Genomic DNA, 15,568 nt, shown 5'->3' with positions numbered 1-15,568 from the left:
TACTTGCTTTTCACCTTGCCGCGGGTGTCAGTTTTCCACTGCCATGGGTAAAAGGAGGGAGAGGGAAGGGGCAATTTCTATAGTCTTTCTACTTCCTGCTTCCTGCTGCTCTTCTCCCAAACCCTCCCACCATTGCTGCTCCCTCAGTGCCAGCCCCCATCACTGGTGCCATGATGAAATCACTAAACCCACTGACTTGTATTCCTCTACGTGTCAGTGCTTGATGTATTTCATTCATCTCTCATTTGTATGAGTGGAAAAGGGGAATATGGAATCCCCTGTTTTATGTTGTTTCTGTGAATAATAATCTTAGGAGACTCCTCAGGGGCAGGAATACTCTTTATCAAGGTGTAGTTGCTGCTGGTGGAAGGAACAGCAGGCCAGAGTCTCTGAGGTCCTCAGAAGTAACAGCACAACACTGGCTTCCGTTGTTTGAGGACGTACAGTGAGTCTATACCTTCTATATTGTGTGACTGTCCTTGAAATAAGCTTGAACAATAGTTAGCACCATTTTATTAGATAAGAACACTGAGGCTCAGTGAGTGTAGTTAACTTCCTGTGCGCGCACACTGTTCAGTAAGTTTCAAAAGTAACATTGGAACCTGAACCTGTCTTTACTCCACACGCCCCCCCCCCACTGTGCCATCTTGCCTCTCAAAATAAACAGAGGACAGGGAGCTAAAGCTGAAAGGCTTGCTTGAGTTTTATGTGGACTTAGGAAGAAGTCCTTGGGCGGCTCATCTCTTCCAGCCCTTTGCGAGCCCTTTCTCTGCCTTTCCTTCTTTTTGGTCCCTGCACTACAGTTTCTTGGGATTACTAGAAGAGGCTTGGAGCCAGGGGGCGCTTTGGAGGTAGGAATTGAGTCCTTTTCCTAAAGTCAGGGATACAGAGGGAAGAGACATGTTTTTAACCTCCGCAAGTGGGAATTCTGAAACCTCCTGCAGAATTTTTTTTTACTTGGGGTTCTGCGGTGCTCTTTTGTGTAGGACCACTTGAGGACGCTTGAGATACAGTGTGAGTAAAATAGGCCTTTCCAGAGCAGCCTAGCATTGTTTCTGTGGTACGTTCAGAGCACCAGATAATAGACTTAAAGAACACTTTTGGAACATGTGGGAGTTGGAATCTGCCTATACTCCAGATTTTCAATAGGACTTACCATCTGGAGATGACAAATGGCAGGGCTGTTTTAGATTGATCTCATCTATGAGAGCTCCCTGTTTTTTTTTTTCTTATTTATTTAATCAGACACTAATACAGAGTACAAAATGATTTCACTCCTTACTTTAAAAAATGACAAATACTTTACATTTTAAACTTTTAAATACTTTTAATTAAAATTTTTTTTGACTGGGTAGTATAGACACAAGGTGTAAAATTGAAAAGGTATATAAGAAGATATATAATAAAATGTAAATATAATAAAATGTATATATAATAAAATGTAACTTTTCCTCTAACCTCTGACTCCTGGCCATCCATTTTTCATTCTCTGTTGATTGTGACTTTTATGCTGTTGGGTGCTGAATCCCTTTATACAGTTGGCCCTCTGTATCCATGTGTTCCACATCCATGAATTCAACCAACTGTGGATTGAAAATATTAAAAAAAAACAAAAACTCCAGGAAGTTCCAAAAAGCAAAGCTTGAATTTGCCTCATGCTGGTAACTATTTACATAGTTATATTTACAACTGTTTACATAGCATTTACATTGTTTTAGGTATTATAAGTTATCTAGAGATGATTTAAAGTATACAGGAGTATGTTTGTAGGTTCCATGCAAATACTACGCTGCCATTTTATATAAGCGACTTGAACATCTGTGTATTTTGTTATCCATGGGGGTCCTGGGGATGGCTGTATAGTGTTGGATTTGTTCTACAGTTAAAGTTACTTGGAATTGGTTTGATCCTGTTAAGCCTTGTTATTGAGCTTTGTTAGGGCAGATCCAGAGCAACCTTGGGTCAGTGGCCAATTTAGCTTGACTCCTAAGGACTTGTGAGGACATGATGCTCTGTCTGGTGAGGTCTCTCACCTCTGGCTGGTAGGAACATGAGTGATCCCCAGCCCTGTGTGAGCTCTGGGATTGTTTGGCTTACTGCTTTCTGGTTGCCTTTCCCTGGTCCCAGGTGATTCGGTTCACACACATGTAGTTCAGCACTCAGTGGAGGATTGGAGGAGCCCTGACCATAGCTCTTGCTCTGTGCCGGATCCCTCTTCTCCAGGTCTCTGCCCCACACATTTAGCCTTTTGGCTTCCTGGAACTCTGATTTGTCTCTTGAACGTGGCTTTATTGAACCCTATTTGAGTTCCATGGCCTGGAAACTCTTCACAGAGTAAGCTGGGACAGTCGTAGGACTCACCTTTATCTTGGGGAATCACAGCCATGTGCTTCCTGTTTTCCAGTGTCTGAAAGTGTTGTTTCATAGTTTTTTCTCTGGTTTTAAAGTTGTTTAAAATGGGAGGGTAAATCTTGTCCCTGTTATACATCATGGCCGGAAGCAGAAGTCTGAGGGCATGTTAATGGACTCACACTAGTATTGCAGTTTGCTGGGCTTGACCTCCGGTTAGAGCAGAATCTCCCAGCTTGTTTTGCTTTTTCAAGGTTGTCTTGGCTGTCCTTTGTCCTTTGCATTTCCATATACATTTTCGAAATATTTCATCTTGTCACTTTAATAAAAAAATTGTTGGTATGTTGATTGAGATTGCATTGGAACCTATAGGAGAGAATCAGATCTTGACAGTGAGGCCTCCAGTCCATGAACATGGTACGTGTCTTCATTTAATTAGATCTTTAATTTATCGCAATGATGTTTTATGGTTTACTTTGTAGAGCTTTATGCATCTTTTATTATAAATATTTTGGGTATTTGACTTTTAATGCTATTATAATTGGTATATTAAAAAACTGTTTTTGCAGCTGGTATATAGAAAAAAATTTGTTTACTGATCTTGTATCCAGCAACCTTGTCTGACTTAGCAATTCTAATAACTTGCTTATGTGCTTCTTTTGAGTTTGTACATTCACAGTCCTACCATGTGTGGATAGTAGTAACAATATTATTCATTTTTCCCCTGTGTGAGTGAATCCTTTTGTTTTCCTTGCCTTATTTAAATGAGGAGGATCTTCAGTGTAGTGTAAATGGAGTTTGTGATAGTGGGCATTCTTGTCTTGTTTCTCATCTCAGTGGGAAAACTCTCAACATTATACTATTTAGTGTGATGTTTGTTAATAGTTTTTTTGGTACAATCTTTTTATTAGATTAAGGAAATTCTCTTCTATTTCTGGCTTGCTAAGAGGATTATTGTGGAAGAATGTTAAATTTTATCAAATGTCTTTTCTTTATCTATTGAGATCATTGCATGGTTTTTCTTTTATATTCTGTTAATGTGGTTAACTATACTGATTTTCCTATGTCATATCAACCTTTTAACCTAGATTTTTGGACTAATCACAACTTTAGCATATTATATTTAAATACATTTTTATTGTAAAATACATAAAAATAATAAATATAAACTCAATTTAAATAATATAAAGTAATATAAATATTATGCAAAATGTTTTTATGCAGTCTGGATTTCATTTGCTGATACTTATTTTTTTAAAATATTTTTTTATTTAGACTCATGAATGACTTTTCCTTCCTTGTAATTGTCCTTGTCAGGGTTTTTTCTTTTTTTGATGGTGCACTTCTAACATTTTTTATTGAGATATAATTCACACACAATAAAATTCCCTCTTTTAAAGTGTACAATTCAGTGGTTTTTAGTGTATTCCCAAAGTTGTGAAACCATCACCACTGTCTAATTCCAGAGCATTTTCATCAGCCTAAAAAGAAACCCCATTCCAGTTAGTTGTCATTTCCGCATTTGCTTCTCCCCCTGGCAACCAGTAAATCTACTTTGTGTTTCTATGAATTTGCCTGTTTTGGATATTTCACGTAAATGGGATCGTATGATATGTGACTTTTGTGTCTGGCTGCTTTTGCTCTGCAAAATATGTTCAGAGCTCCTCCATGGTTGGGGTATCTCTCCACTTCAGCCTTCATTATGGCCTTATGATGGCCTTCCCTTGTGTGGACTAAAGCAGAGCCTCCTTGTGAGCTGAAACATAGACTAAAAAAAGAGTAGAACTCTTACCACAGCTGTAAGATTGTCTAGGCAAATTTTAGGAGAAGTGTAAATAAATGAATTTCAGGTTAATATTGGAAAATATTCAGTCAAGGATCCCTTATAATTATTATATCACTACTTTAATGTTATTTTAAGAAACAAGGAATTTCTTAGCTTTCTGACTTTCTAGAGTTTGTGTCCTCTTGTGCCAGCAGATTGTGACTGTTACCTTAAACTCCAGTTTTAGAGGGATTTTAGATCGAGGCCTTAGGGAATTGTCATTTTATTTTTTTTCATGTGCATAATAAAAACATTCTAGAGGAGTCTGTGGATGGTTGGAAAGTTAAGAAAATGCAGAACTGTTCCATGTAGCAGAATATTTAAGTTGCACATTGAATTCGTTATTTAAATTAATTAGTATTCTTTAGCTGTCAGACAATTTGAAGTGTCTTGGGTGGATTAACTTATTAAAATTTGATAATAACCTTATGAGATGGGTGCCAGTAATTATCCTCATTATAGATAAATAGAGGTCCAGAGAAAGTGGGTAGCTTGCCCATGGTCATACAGATTGTAAGTAATGGGGCTGGAATTTGAACCGAGGTAGCCCGACTCCAGTCATCCTGTTACCCTGGAATGCTGGTGGGTGTGTTGCTTACATTTGCCTGTCAGTCCCTGAGGTGTGCAGAATGCTTTATATATCAGAGTGCCTTCACAACAGTGTCCCACTGCGTATTCTCAACGCATCTAGGGACCAAGTTGAAGTACATACACTTTCTTTTGCTTCATATTATATTTCCAGAATTTTTGTTCAGATACTAAATGTTTGTTTATTCAAAGTTATATATTAAAGATCTGCTAGGTACCAGGCACTGTATTAAGTTCTTTGGAGATTTCAAAGATGAATTATATTTGAATGTCGCCTTTTAGAAAGAACGTTAAGATATAAATCATGATACAAGGTGGAAGATGCCACAATAGAGGGAGAGTGTTCTGGGAGATCAGTTATGAGATGTTGTTCTTTATTGATAAATTTCTGTTTCTCTTGCCTTTGCTTGCTTCATTTTACCATTCTGACTCTGAAATTTTAAACTGAGTGGTTTGACCCTTCAGCTGTTAGTCATTTTGAGGCCTGTTATTACTTGCAAAAAAAACCCCCAGGACATATGGTTTCATTTGGTTTTAGGGAATGACGGAGGAAGAGGAAGACAAACTCTTGGCACTGAAAGACTTCATGATGAAATCTAACAAAGCAAAGGCCAATATAGTGGACCAGAGCCATCTCCATGATAGTAGTCAGAAAGGTGTAATTGACTTGGCAGCCTTAGGCATAACTGGGAGACAAGTTGATCTTGTTAAAACCAAACAGGAACCAGATGACAAGCGAGGTTAGTACATTTATGTGTATGTATGTTTAGCTTGTTATTATTAGTTATTTCATAAGGCTAGTTTTAGCTGATTAGTAGTAAAACTATAAAAAGTCACATTTCCCAGATATAGAACTTTCAAATATAGTGAGTGAGTGACTCCATTACATAGCAGGAAGATTTGGGGGAGGAAAAGTGGAGAAGTGGACTAACAGTTAAGAAATTAAGTAACCTTCCAAATTCACAGGTCTGTATGTGTCGGAGTCAGAATTCAAACCAAAGCCTGACCCCAAAGCCCTCCTCTTGCTTCTGTGGAAGTATATGATTGAAGGTGAAATTCTGTTTTTTAGTCCTTTAAACACCAGCGAAAGGCCAATAGTCTATATGAAATGAGGTAAAGTTTCCTAGCTTGCTGCTAGTAGGTAACGCCCAGTGAATTGAAAAGAATAGTCTTGCAAAGGAGAGACTAGAGACACCTATACCACTTGAAGTCTTGAGATTTAAAACTGTCTGGCTCTTGTGACAGTGACATTGACTCTGATTGTGTGAGGGTTTTAAGATCTCATGCATTCTTCCTTTAACCCTTTTTGGAGATACACTCACTTCCAAGCACATGCCTTTTAAGATCCCTCTATTCCAGTATCAGATTTTGAGGGCAGCTGACGAATTACATTTAAAAAAACCTTCTAACTGCTGAACTTGGAATAAAGTATTTGCAACTTAATTATTAACGGTTTGCAGCCATAAAATGTAAAGTATTCGTACAGGTTAATAAGAAAAACTGCAAGCATCCAAAAGAAAAATAAGGAAGGATTTGAACATACAAGTGATAGAATAGAAATACACGTTTGAAAGGTCAACAATTAAATGAATGCAAATAGAAATGAGATGCCATTCTCTGCCTGTGTGATTAGCAAAGACTAATGATGCCTGCGTTAGCAAGGGGGCAGGGAAATGGGCGTTTTCACTCACTGTTGGTGAGATTATAAATTGAACATATTCTTTTTTTTTTACTATTTGACTTACTATTGGAAATTTCTCATAGAAACGCTGACAGACATGTGAAGAAATATGTATAAGAATGTTCTCAGTGAAAAAGGAAATAATTGAAATGTCCATTAATAGGATAATGGTTAAATGTTCAGCTGTATTTAGTTAAGTAGGAGAAAAAGCAAGTTGTGAAACAGTATGTATTATTTAATTTTTGCAAAATAATATAGTAATATATCATTCAACTTTATAGTTTATGAGGTTTACAAAGTTGTGGGAGCAATTCATGTTACATATTGGAATGCCAAAACTTTGTTACTTAGTGTACTTTTTATAATTAAAGTTTTTGAAAAAAGCGTTTCTCATCTATCTGTAGTCAGGAGGTGACCGTATTGCAATTAACTTTTTATTCTTTTCTTCCCCCCATGTAACTGATACTGGATATAGAGAGGTCATATTTAGCAGTGTAGTCAGTGACATTTGAAAAAGTTGTTTTTGTTGTTGGTTCTTCACATAAAGTGGTTACTTGAAATTGAGCTAGCCTTGGGAAATTAGGAAGCAATTAGGTCTAATTATTGATGCTGTTGAAATAGTGCATCTGTTCATCTGTCCCAGAGATGAAATGAGAGCTAACAAGTTTATATGTAAATATAAATAAATTGGCCATCATAAAGAACAAATAGCACATGAAGTCCATTGCTGTCCCCCTTCCCCCACAAAGAGCAATAAAAGCACATATTTGTTGTAGATTATTCTGAATCTTTTTTCATAGCTAGAAAACATGTAAAACAAGACTCAAATGTAAATGAAGAGTGGAAAAGCATGTTTGGGTCACTGGAACCACCAAGCATCCCACAGGCCCTACCTAAAGGGAGTGACCAGGAGGTGATTCAGGCTGGGAAGCCGCCTCGTTCCGAGTCCTCTGCTGGCATTTGTGTCCCTTTGTCGACTTCTCCACAGGTATCATCATCCAGGCAGTAGAGCGCCTTTTGTTTTTGGATCCCGTTCTACTGTTTTGGATGTTTAAAGGCTGTGTACTGTACTGGAAAAATCAATACAGTGACTTGTCCTTTAGGGAGGATATGTTTCTTTCTAAGAGAGGTTTATCTTTAACTTTATAGCTAAGGAGAAATCTAGTATTGGAAGCACCAAAAAGGTCTCATTTTAGAGTACTCACCAATAAAGTGGTCTGAAATTGTGGGTTGAAGATGTCATTATGAACTGTGATTCTAATTAGGCTGCAGTGAACCTTTAAAATCTTCTTATTCTTCTTCTAATATAACATAATTATATCTGTAAAGTAGCAAAAATACTTCTGGGAAGAAAAGTCCCAAGTTTGCTCTGTGTGAGAAATGTCATCATGATTTTGATATATTTGAAGTAAGTTTGTAATTTGAGGTAACTTTTCCCTAGCCAATTATATTTTAATTGAAAAATACGAATTGAACCAACTGATAAATTAAAATTCTCTTCAGTTAAATTAATGAGGATTTTTGTTTAACGTTATTGCTACACTGATAATTTTTTAAAAATATAGAGCCCTGGAACTTGTGGTTAAACTGCATTTAAACTAGGCTTTCATTGAAAACAATGTCATTGTATTTAAATGGATTTAAAAATTGGTACATTAATAAGGACAGAAGGCTGCAGTAATGAATAGAGAGAACATGGGTACATTTTTCTCATCAAATACACTTTGCTTGTGACACAAATACGTATATTCTTTTGTTTTGCAGGTTCCAGAAGCGACAAATGTCCAAAATAGAAAACCAACAATACAGGTTTTAAGTAGTACAATTTTACCATCCACCTACCAGATTCGGATCACAACGTGTAAAACTGAGCTTCAGCAACTCATACAACAGAAGCGGGAGCAGTGTAATGCCGAGAGGATAGCTAAGCAGATGATGGAAAATGCTGAGTGGGAGAGTAAACCGCCACCACCTGGTAAATGTGCCATTGATAGGTAGTTGTATTCCAGCCCAGGTGCCAGAGCCTGGAATCTGATGGAAGAAACTGATAATCAGTTACCAGGCAAAGGAAGTGGGAACAAAACTGTCACTTTGAAAGCCCACAGGAAGAACCAATAAGTGAGAAATCCCAAGTCATTATTTGTGAAATTTGGATCTTCTTAGCTGTGGCAGTGCCTTTTAGGCCAGTAACCTACTGTTTTGTCCTGTCTGTGGTCCATGTTCCCCATTTAGAGTACTAGGTTTTACCTACCTGCTTAGTGTCATGCCACTTTCTCACTGAATGTCAGGCTTCTTAGAGTAAACTCTGGCTTTTTATTTCTGAAGGGTTTAATAACTATTAATTTTATTTTTTAAAAAAAGGTAAAAACATTTAGAAAATAATGGGTGCTTTAGAAAAAAAACAAAATCACCTATAACCATCACTCAGCAATCATCAACATTAAGATTTTGGGGAAAGCACTTCTGTATTCTGAGAAGATTTAGAAGAAACTTAGAGGTATTTCAGGTGAAAATTGTAGCTCACTGTGTTAACAGACATGCCTAGTGTTATGTGGTGGAGCTAGTCTTTGATATTGGATTGGCAGATTTTTAAAAACATTTTTAATGGGTTTCTGTATAGATTTTAATAATAAAAATGTAGCTTGAAAACAGAAGAAATGTATAGTGTGCTTATGTGTAGAGACTGAAAAATCATGTGAATTCCCACGGGCTTCCATTGTGAACTCAGGGAAAACTCTGGTGGAGAGCAATGATTTAAAGATTTTAGAAATATTATTAAGTGGTAAGTGGCATCTTTAGTCACAAATTTTTTTTATGAAAATGAATATCCTGGAATGTTTAAGTTGTTTCTGTAATATAGTTCAATATGATTTACCAGCCCTGCTTTAAAAACAAAAAAAGTTGACCACACACTATTTTACGATAGAATCTGTCTTTATAAGTGGCATTTTAAAGTGGAGCTATACATTTTATTCAGTAATCCCAGAAAAGGTGTCAGATTTTGTGGCTCAGGAAATGTGCAGTGACTGTTGGACTTCTGATTTTTTCTTTCCACACATGAGTGGTTGTGTGAAATTGATTTTCTCTAGGGGGAAATGTTCAACCTAGCCTGCTAGATTATCTAGACTTCATGGCAAAGTGTTTTTGATTATTCTCAAATCCAGCATATCCTCCTTAGAAATTGCATTCAGCTGTTCTTTCCACACATTTGAGCTAGAGATCCAAGGGAAACATTTTTCTATCATTGAGTATGCCAGGTTTGGCAATGGTCTTGGTTTCATTTTTGTTTCTTAGTAAAAGAAGTTGATTTTAAAATGACTTTATTATTACTTAATTAGGCACAGTGCTGCTCCCAATACAGTATAATCTTCAGCATAGCTTTCTGTTTTGTTTTATTTTAAAATTGATTAATATTAAATATTATTAAATGTTATGCCTAATATAAAAGTTTATTCATCAAACATTGAAGATTGTTATATGCAAAGACCTATGCTAGGTATTGTGAATGATTCAGAATGGATAAGGCATAGTCAGTTCTCTGGCCTCAGGGAATTTATAATTTATTAGAGGAAATTAATTATACACAAAAAGAATATACATAAACAGAAGTGTATAGATGTCATAAAGAAAGTACTAGAAAATCCTTGGGCATTCTGAGGCTATAATTTATAGTACTGTTTATACCAACCTGTTGATATCACAGAATAAATGATTGCAGGTAGAGAAGAAATAAATCAACATTTGGGTGTTTACTGTGGCCCTGGGACAGTATTAGACTCTTTATATCTCATTTACCAATACAGTCATCCTTTGGGTTAAGTAATTTCCCCCTCATTTTACGTTTGAGTAAATTGAAGCTCACAGAGTTTAAATAAGTACCCCAAGGTCACACATGAAGGTGTGGTGGGTCTTCGAGGCTTTCAGGACTGGGCTGCCTCCCTAGTGCCTGATTTCTCTAGGTCAGGGTAGTCATTACCTCTTGCTATTAAGCAAGTAGTCAGGGTTTTTCCAGGTAGCAGGTGACTATTGTGCCTTCTCAGACTCTGGAGAAGGGCCCAGTGCAGTCTTTCTAAGGCTATGTGAACATGGGTGTCTTTCTCCATGGGCGATTGTATCTGTCATAGTCCAGTAGGCCACTCTGAATTGGCTAGCTGTTGGGACCCCTTGTTTAGTTCTTACGATTGTTCTCCTGTTGGCTGTTGGTGCTTGTAGCTGGGAGTGAAGGAAAGATTGTGTTTGTAAACTGCAACTTAAGACACACTCCTTTGCTTTTCCTTAGGGTGGCGGCCTAAGGGGCTACTAGTTGCACATCTTCATGAACACAAATCTGCTGTGAATCGCATTAGAGTCTCTGATGAACATTCACTTTTTGCCACATGTTCAAATGATGGCACAGTGAAAATCTGGAACAGTCAGAAGATGGAGGGGAAGACTACCACCACCAGGTAACCTATGCATAGGCGGAGAGTCCAACCATCCATCCATTCAGTCCGCAAGTATTTATTGAGTGCTCATTCCGTGACAGGTGCTATTTTAGGTACCAGCGATACAGTAATGATAATGGACACAAATACATGTTCTGTGGAGCTTTCCTTCTAGTGGGAGGTGACAGACAATAAACAGTGTAAATAAGTAAAACATACAGTGTATTAGGTGGTAAAATACATTATGGAGAAAAATATAGCAAAAAAAGAGAGAGAGAATGCAGTAGGTGGGGTAGAGTAGAGTTTAAAGAACTCATCTGCTGCCTCACGGAGAAGATGTCATTTAAAGAGACACCTGACAAAGGTGAGAGAAAATGCCATGTGGATGTCTTGGGGAAGAGCATTCTAGGCAGCAGACACAGGGGCTTCAGAGGTTCTGAGGCAGAAGGATGTTTGGCACGTTTGAGGAAGAGCAGAAAGGTCTGTGTGAGTGGGAAAGAGGGTCAGAGGGCCCGAATTATACAGGGCCTTGCAGGCTATTGTGAAGGACTTGGACTTTGACTCTGAGTGAGATGGGAGCCTTTGGACGGTCCCGAGTGGTGGAGAGACATGATCTGAATTAAACTTCCACAGAATTACTCTGGCTGTTGTGTTGAGAATAGACTGAAGAGGTGCAGGGCAGAAGTATTATGAGGCTTTTTCTGTAATTGAGCGAGAGGGGGAAGTAGTGGGAAATGATCAGATTCTGGGTATGTTTTGATGGTAGAGCCATCAAGATTTGCTGAATGGGTTAGAGGGAGTATGAGCATGGGAAAAGTCGGAAGATGATGGAGTGGCCAGCTGTGTAAGGACAACACGTATTGTAAGATGACCCACTGGAGTAGTCAAGAGAGAGGTAATTATTGAAATCTTTAAGACTCTTCATATATGCATGATGTGATTATGATAAGTGGGATTATAAGAATTATTTTAGGTTTGTACAACTTTATAGTTATCTCCCTACTTGATATTCATATTTGTTCTGTGCCTAGTTTGGTCTGGGTCTGAAAAGCTACTAGAAATCAAAATTGAATCTTACATGAAAAGATGTGGGGAACCTTTGGTGCTTTTCTCCTTATCATTTCATTGACCAGAGTTAACCACAAAATGGTCAAACAACAAAATATCTTTGATAAACTAAAATAATTCAAAAGTTTACCCCTTACCAACCTGATATGATTTTGTTCTGTTTATTTTTTTAAAAGAGCTCTATATTTTTACAACATGCTTAATTCTTTTTCATGTTCATTCTGCCTTGGCATTGCATTGGTAAGAACATAAATCGAAAACCAGTAAAAGAATCCTGGCTCCATGTAGCAATTTTTTGTCCATATTTTATTACAAAATTTTCAAACCTCAAGTAAAGTTGAGTTTTGCAGTGAACAAGCATATGCTTGCTGCAAGATTCTAAATAATTAATAATTTTACTGTATTTGCTATGTCATATAATTATCCATCCTCCTATCAATTCATCTTTTAAAAATGTGTTTCAAAGAGAGTTGCAGACATGAGGAGACTTCCCCTAAAAACTTCAGCATGCATATTGTTAATATTTGTTTATATTTCTCCTTTTCTTTTTTGCTATAAAATTCATATGCTGTGAAGTACACAGATCTTAAATGTTCCATGAGTTCCAGCAAATACACACACCTGTGCAACTTAAACCACACTCAAGATACAGGCGTAACCAGGACGAACCCTCATGTTCCTTTGCATAAAATCCCTGCCTCCTCCCTGCCTACAACCATTCTTTTGATTTTCCCCCACCATTATTAGCATTTTGATTAATATTTTAAAAACCTCTTCTGATAATTATTTTCCAAATGGTTCTTTGTTACTGTCATCATTAGTTGCATTCATTATTGCTTTTATTAGGAGGGCGAGTTTAATTAACTTGAGTAAACTTAACTTTGCAAAAACCTCTCTTGTTAATTCCAAATGATCTTTATCACAGAGCCATGCCTTCTGTATCCCAGTGTCATATTTTAGGCAGTGGTATACCAGAAAATGTGGCAATTTAGCTGACAGTAACTGTAGTCTTTGGGAAGTTTGTATGATGATTAGGAGATTGGGTTCCCTCTGGCCACAGCTGCTCTCTTGCTTTGCTGTAACACCTGCTTTCTTGTTTGTGGACTGCAGTAGGCCTTGGCTTGGAGGTGCTTCATTCTAGGTCCAGGGAGGGGAAGGGGGAAAGGGAATAGAAAGTGTTGCTCTCATCACATGCCTTTGTGAACTGATGAGGGAGAAGGAGCCCATTATTATTGCTAGAACCGTGTGGGGAGCAGCTGGTGGCTGGGAAAGAGCAGCAAAAGTGATATTATATTTTCTTAGGAAATCTACTAGTACATTCTGACTACTGAGGCTTTTCCCCTTTGCATTATGTTGGCTGACCACCCAGTTTCCAGTTCTGACTTTCTCATTGAATTTGGATTGGTGATTTAGGCCATCTGGATCTTGGCTCTGCCACTTTCTTCTTTCTTATTTGAGTTAAACTTTTAGTTTGTCCCTTGGGGACTAATTCTTGAAAAATTGCTGTTTTTTTACACTTTTACATAGATTTTTTTCAAATTAATCCTTCGTAGTATTCTAAACTGTATTTTCCATATACGCTTTTTGTGCAACCCCATTTTTGGCTCATTTAGCTTCTCAATTTTAGGGAATATTGATGTATTTGGTACTTGCTGAATTTGATGGTAAAACATCTAAGAGGAGTTTTGTCCCAATGAAGAGCTGAAACAATATGAAGCGTGTGCAAGAAAGTTATCAGTGTTAAGATTACATATTTTAGAGTCACAGATAGTGTTGGAAGCTGAAATTTTTGAGTGGTATCGCTACCCTAAACTAAAGGGCTATAAAGCCCTGAGGAGGCCTGAGGCCTGAATTTTACAAAATTGAATTTTGGGGACAGGAAGCGAGTAGTCAGAAAAGAAGGGAGAAGAAACCATTTAAGTTATGTCATACTGCAATAGAAGAGAGGGTTTAAGAAAGGGACTTATAAACAGCTCTCAAATGCAGTAAAAAAGCCAAGTGGCATGAAAGCCTAGTAAAGCATTTGGGTGTTCTCACACAGTGCCCTTTGGTGAAGTATAGTTCATACATCGATAATCCCTGGAGGGCTTTTGGGCATTATATATTACAAGCTTTTATGATGTACATATCCTAAGGAGATACTAAGAACAAACTGAGAGATTTAGTTTTAAGGTTGTTCAGATTGGCTTTCTTTTTAATTGTAAAAAACTGGAAGCAAACCAAAAGTTCACCAGTAGGGGTGAAAATGGATAAATAAGTGATTGTTGTGGAAGTACATTTTTTTGATATGGAATATATCGATATAGTGTGTGGAAATATAGGTTTGAGAAGTAGGTTTAAGAACCCAGGTAGGGTTTCTGTTTTTAGAATGACAGAGTGAGGACTTTAAAAAATCTGTTCCTCTATAAAAACAATGAGAACACTGGCAAAAACTGTCAAAATCAACTTTTTCAGAATTCTAGAAATTAAAGTCCTACATCAATCTGAAAATTGTTATTCAAGAAAAACAGCTGACTCTCAGAACAGTGTGCCATGTATGTGGTCCCCAGTTTCATCCCTCACTACCAAGCTCTGTGATGGCTTTGAAGACTAAGTCCCACAACTAGAGTAACTATGAAAACCAACAGCTAAGTAGCCACTGGCAGGGTCGTAATGGCTTTGGAACTCCCCCAAAGCCCCATCTCCAGAGAATTGTCACTATTTGACCAGCTTGCTGAAAAGCTCCATAATCAGGGCCTATCTTTATTTGACCTGACTATTACCTTGTTCTTTGAGAAAAACTCTACCCATAGGGCATTTGTTGAAATTATTGGTGGTATTTATTTAACATTGCAGCTGCCTGAGGTGGCATTCCCAGTTGTAGCTCATAAGAGGCTGACAAAAAACTTTAAAGCAAGAGTGAGATATCAGTAGGGGCATTTTGAAAAGTTTGGATGTATTCATGGGTATCTGTAAGACCACATGCACTTGAACGGTTGTGCACAAGCCCAAGGAAGAACTGAGGAGACCCCAGGTTCTCACCTCTGGCTGACCTTGAGACTCTCTGCAAGCAGGAAATGAAGGATAAGGCCAAGTTGTAAACTGCTTTGCTGAAGGTGTGCCACAGCGAGCACAGAGAGCCTCAACAAAGGCTGGAGCCCTTATCAGTTCATGAGATGTAAGGAAATGTCATTAGCTGACCACTAATCTAACTGAACAAAGGGTTCAGTGGCCACACATGAGAAAGAATACAGACTTTGTAGAATTAGTCCAGGCAAGTCACTAAACAAACAGCAACAACATTGGTATATTATTTCTGAAGTTGATACATATCAATTAGAATATCCAGTTTTGGACAAAAATTGCAGGTCAGGCAAAGAAATCAGAAAGTGTGTCCTATACACAGGAAAAAATGCAGGTAATAGAAACAGTACCTCACTGATCCCAGACTTTGTACTTACTAGACAATGACTTTAAATTAGTGACTAAAAATATGTTCAAAGAATTAGAAGAAACCATGTCTAAAGGGTTGAAAGGAAAGTATGAGGAAAATGTCTCAACAAATAGATAATGTCAAAGGGATAGAAATGATAAACAGAAATCCTGGAGTTGAAAAGTATAATAACTGAAACGAAAAATTCAGGGCTGAACAGC

General features: G+C 37.5%; 1 protein-coding gene across 2 annotated transcripts in view; it reads left to right on the top strand.

Annotated features, from left to right (window-relative positions):
- Positions 1 to 15,568, top strand: part of PIK3R4 (phosphoinositide-3-kinase regulatory subunit 4) — a 73,572-nt gene that overhangs the window by 33,574 nt on the left and 24,430 nt on the right. The window contains exons 11-14 of one of the 2 annotated variants that reach the window (XM_068545897.1): positions 5,301 to 5,502; positions 7,244 to 7,431; positions 8,208 to 8,418; positions 10,723 to 10,888. In XM_068545897.1, coding sequence (XP_068401998.1) covers positions 5,301 to 5,502; positions 7,244 to 7,431; positions 8,208 to 8,418; positions 10,723 to 10,888 — 767 coding nt within the window. The remainder of the gene's footprint in view (positions 1 to 5,300; positions 5,503 to 7,243; positions 7,432 to 8,207; positions 8,419 to 10,722; positions 10,889 to 15,568) is intronic. The other variant, XM_068545898.1, reaches the window with a different exon arrangement.

This window comes from Eschrichtius robustus, chromosome 6, assembly GCF_028021215.1.
Source record: "Eschrichtius robustus isolate mEscRob2 chromosome 6, mEscRob2.pri, whole genome shotgun sequence".
Classification (NCBI taxonomy): domain Eukaryota; kingdom Metazoa; phylum Chordata; class Mammalia; order Artiodactyla; family Eschrichtiidae; genus Eschrichtius; species Eschrichtius robustus.
The sequence above is the reverse complement of the archived record's forward strand: the minus strand, read 5'-3'. Positions and strand labels throughout refer to the sequence as shown.